Source organism: Orycteropus afer, unplaced genomic scaffold, assembly GCF_000298275.1.
Source record: "Orycteropus afer afer isolate SDZICR_OR568_19922 unplaced genomic scaffold, OryAfe1.0 scaffold01002, whole genome shotgun sequence".
NCBI lineage: Eukaryota > Metazoa > Chordata > Mammalia > Tubulidentata > Orycteropodidae > Orycteropus > Orycteropus afer.
Window position 1 is genome coordinate 167,621 of NW_006922589.1, and position 3,902 is coordinate 171,522.

The window sequence follows — 3,902 nt, forward strand, 5'->3', positions numbered from 1 at the left end:
TTTTGGTTGACTTACAGAAACCTTAGGGATTATTCAGGAGTTGTCTTTCTTAGAGAGATCCCTCTCTCTTTGCAAATAGAAGATGATGAATTAGGGGAGATGGGAATGGTAGGCAGCTGCTTTAATTTCAGTCTGCATGAATTACTTTAGCTCTGAGATGTTAGCTGTAGGGACAGTCTTCTTGGTTTGGGTTTGCTTATAGTCCTGTGATTTTCCCCCCCCCATTTCCTGTTATTCAGTCGAAAATTTGCCCTTTTTGATGAACAGCATCGAGAAGAGATGCGAAAAGAACGACGGAGGATACAAGAACAATTGAGACGGCTTAAGCGGAACCAGGAAAAGGAGAAGCTCAAGGGTCCTCCTGAGAAGAAGCCCAAAAAAATGAAAGAACGTCCTGATCTAAAGGTAAGTGAACTGTGTTGTGAACACAACTAAACGAAGTAAGGGAAGAAAGCATACCTTTTTCATTAGCTTTTGACGTCTTCCCTTACTGGGAATGAAGGCATTGTATAGAAAGCTGATTTGAACTGATGTGGCTACTTGAGTATTAACAGTACTGGTGTGAAAGCTTCTGATAGCACCAGGCCTAGTCAGGTGCCCTTCTCATTGGATGTCATTTCACACTTTATCCATTTGAGATGTTTTCTAGGAGTTGAGATAGGTTTGGTGATTTTTTTAAAAAACACATGTGCAGTCATATTTTTATAAATATATACCTAGTGTTTTAAAATTGTACAATTAACAACAACAAAGCAACATAACATTGCTTTACATAACTTATGGATTACATATGTTATTGTGTAATGTGACAGTAATGTATACTACAACATGAGGCAACTGTGTTACAGTGGGAGAGCGATGGACTTGGAGATAGAAGATCTGGATTCATCTGCTTCTCCCACTTAATAGCTCTGTAATGTTAATCCCTCCAGTTCTGTTTTCTCTTCTATAAAATGGTCCTTGTCTCACAGTGGTATTGTATTAAATGACATACATGGGAAAGTATTCAACAAATGTTAAGTGTTATTTATAGATACTGAAGTCATTAAGTATTTTAGTATTGCTTTGTTACATATAGGAGCCCTGGTGGTACAGTGGCTATATGCTTGGCTGCTAATCGGAAGCTCAGCAGTTTAAACCCACCAGTCCCTCCATGGGAAAAAGATGAAGCAGTCTGCTTCCATAAAGATTCACAGCCTTGGAAAACCTATGGGGCAGTTATACTCTGTCCTAGAGAGACACTATGAGTTGGAATTCCACTTGATAGCAATAGGGTTTTTTTTCTTTTTTGTTCTTGTATGTATTATTAGATAAGTATGATACAGTATTGACCCTGTTGTGTAGATGAAACTAAGATCTAAGATACCACAGCCACTCAGTTGCAAAACTGAGATGGAGACTTGATATCATTTAGCCTTTTCCTTGTTTTACTGGGGCTAGGAATACACCCATGCTGGCTGACTGTGCTGTTGAATACAGACGTGAGATTCAGTAGTCTTTCACCCACCTATTGAATATTTTCATAGTTCATAGCTTAAATTGGGGGTAGAAATTATCTTCTTCCTTTTCTTCCTTGCTTTATTTGTAACAAAGTATTCAACCTCTGGATTTCATTTAGTTTTTAATATTGCTTCTGATTATTGGGTACATAACAGTTCTATTAGAGCAGAAGTTCTGAGATTGCCCTTGTTTCCTGCCTTGTATATATGTTTTAAAGCTAACATGTAGCCCACTTAACTCTGACATATTGACACTTTTCATTTTGCAGTTGAAATGTGGGGCATGTGGTGCCATTGGGCACATGAGGACAAACAAATTCTGTCCCCTTTATTATCAAACAAATGCTCCACCTTCCAACCCTGTTGCCATGACAGAAGAGCAGGAGGAGGAGTTGGAAAAGACAGTCATTCATAATGATAATGAAGAACTCATCAAGGTTGAAGGGACCAAGATTGTCTTGGGGAAACAGCTAATTGAAAGGTAAGGGATAGCAGTCAGGAAGTGCTATGGGAGAGGTTTGTCAGAGGTTGGTGATGTTGATGAGTGGCAAGGATAGGAAGTAGACAATAAAGGTGCATGTTCTCATAAAGTGTACCAGGAACTTGGATGGGTTTTCCTCAGTAATTTTGCCAGTAACAAAAATCAGTCTCTTGGTGTAAAACACTTATTACGCTCTACCACTTTCTTTTAGATATGCTACCTAACTTTACTGAATCTTTCCCTAAAACTACGCTTACTAGACTAGTTGTGACCCTAAAACGAGAGATTATGTGAAGGATGTAGTACAGCACATGGCATTTAGTAGGTACTCAGTAAATGTTAATTCTGTCTTCCTATTTTGGTTCCTCTTGTGATATTTGAAGACCCCTAACCTCAGAGTGTTTTGATAATTAAAAAAAAAAAAAAAAACCAAACTCACTGCCATTGAGTTGTATCTGACTCATAGCTACCCCTCCTTGGGTTTCTGAGGTGGTATCTCTATGGAAGCAGATTGCCCAGTCTACCTTCTGTGGAGTGGCTGGCGGGTTTGAACTGCCAGCCTTCTGGTTAGCAGTCAAATGCCTTGGTCACTATAATTAATGAGACAGACAAGGTATGATTGTATGTGTCTATTGTTCTCAGAGAATTAGTAGATAATCAAGTGAAGATTTTACATTTAATTTTTTTTTTCCTTTTTGGTTTGAAAATTGTAGGCCTACAGAAAAGTTGAAAGAATAATCAGTGTAATTGTTCTTCAGAATTCACCAATTGTTAATATTTTGCCACATTTTCTTTATAAATGTAAAACTTGTTAATTTTTTTTGTTGAACTGTTTGAAAGTCAGCTGAAGGCATCAGGACATTTTACTCCTAACCTCTTAAGTATACATATTCTAAGAATAAGGACATAATAACAGGATAATAATTAGCATACCTAAGAAAATTAACAATAATTCAATAATATCTAATATTTAGTCATTATTCAAATTTTTCTAATTGTGTTGATAATATCCTTATTGTTTCCCTCCCATTCAGGATCCAATCCCAGTTAAAACATTAGATTTAGTTGTTTAATTTTTTTGACTTTTTCTTAATCCTCCCCCACCTGTTTCATGACGTTAAAGTTTTTCAAGAGTCTAGATTTTCTCATAAAGTACCCCACAGTCTGGATTTGTTTGATTGTTTTCTATCAGTTAGATTCAGATGAAATGTTTTTGGTAAGACTTCTACATAGATAGTTTTATGTACAGGCATACTTGTTTTATTGCATTTCGTGTTGTTGCACTTTTCAGATACTGTTTGTGTGGTTTTTTTTTTTTTACATGTTAAAGGTTTGTTGCAACCTTGCATTGAGCAAGTCTATCAATGCCATTTTTCCAACAGCATGTGCTCACTTCATGTCTCTGTGTTACATTTTGGTAATTCTCAAAATATCTCAAACTTTTTTGTAATGGTATTGCACACGTAATAGACAACAGAATAAACATTTCATATGCACTGGGAAACCAAAAAAATTCACGACTCACTTTATTGTAATATTTGTATTAGTGCGGTGTTGTAGAACCAAACCCACGATATCTCCAAGGTATGGATGTATTTACTGTACCACTTTAGGAAGCATATAATTTAACGTCAGGGTGTCTTACTATTTTGATCATCTCATTAAAGTGGTGTTCCACAGATCCTTTTATAATAAAGGTCTAATTTTTCCTTTGTAACTAATATGTGAGGTGGTAACTAGAAATACCCTGGTTGTCCCTAGCAGTCTCCCTTTCAGTGGTTTTAGCATCCATTGATGATCATTGCCTGATTGAGTTATTACATTAGGGGTTGCAAAATGTTCTATTTTCTATTTCCAGCATTCCTTCTACATCACCTGGCATTCCTCTGTAAAGACAAGTGTCCCCTTTTTTTTTTTTTTTT

General features: G+C 36.5%; 1 protein-coding gene across 1 annotated transcript in view; it reads left to right on the top strand.

Moving 5' to 3' along the window:
* Positions 1 to 3,902, top strand: part of LOC103212552 (transcription initiation factor TFIID subunit 1) — a 133,982-nt gene that overhangs the window by 42,544 nt on the left and 87,536 nt on the right. Inside the window, exons 24-25 of the mRNA XM_042783385.1 lie at positions 240 to 405; positions 1,769 to 1,980. Of these exons, the coding sequence (XP_042639319.1) occupies positions 240 to 405; positions 1,769 to 1,980 (378 nt within the window). The remainder of the gene's footprint in view (positions 1 to 239; positions 406 to 1,768; positions 1,981 to 3,902) is intronic.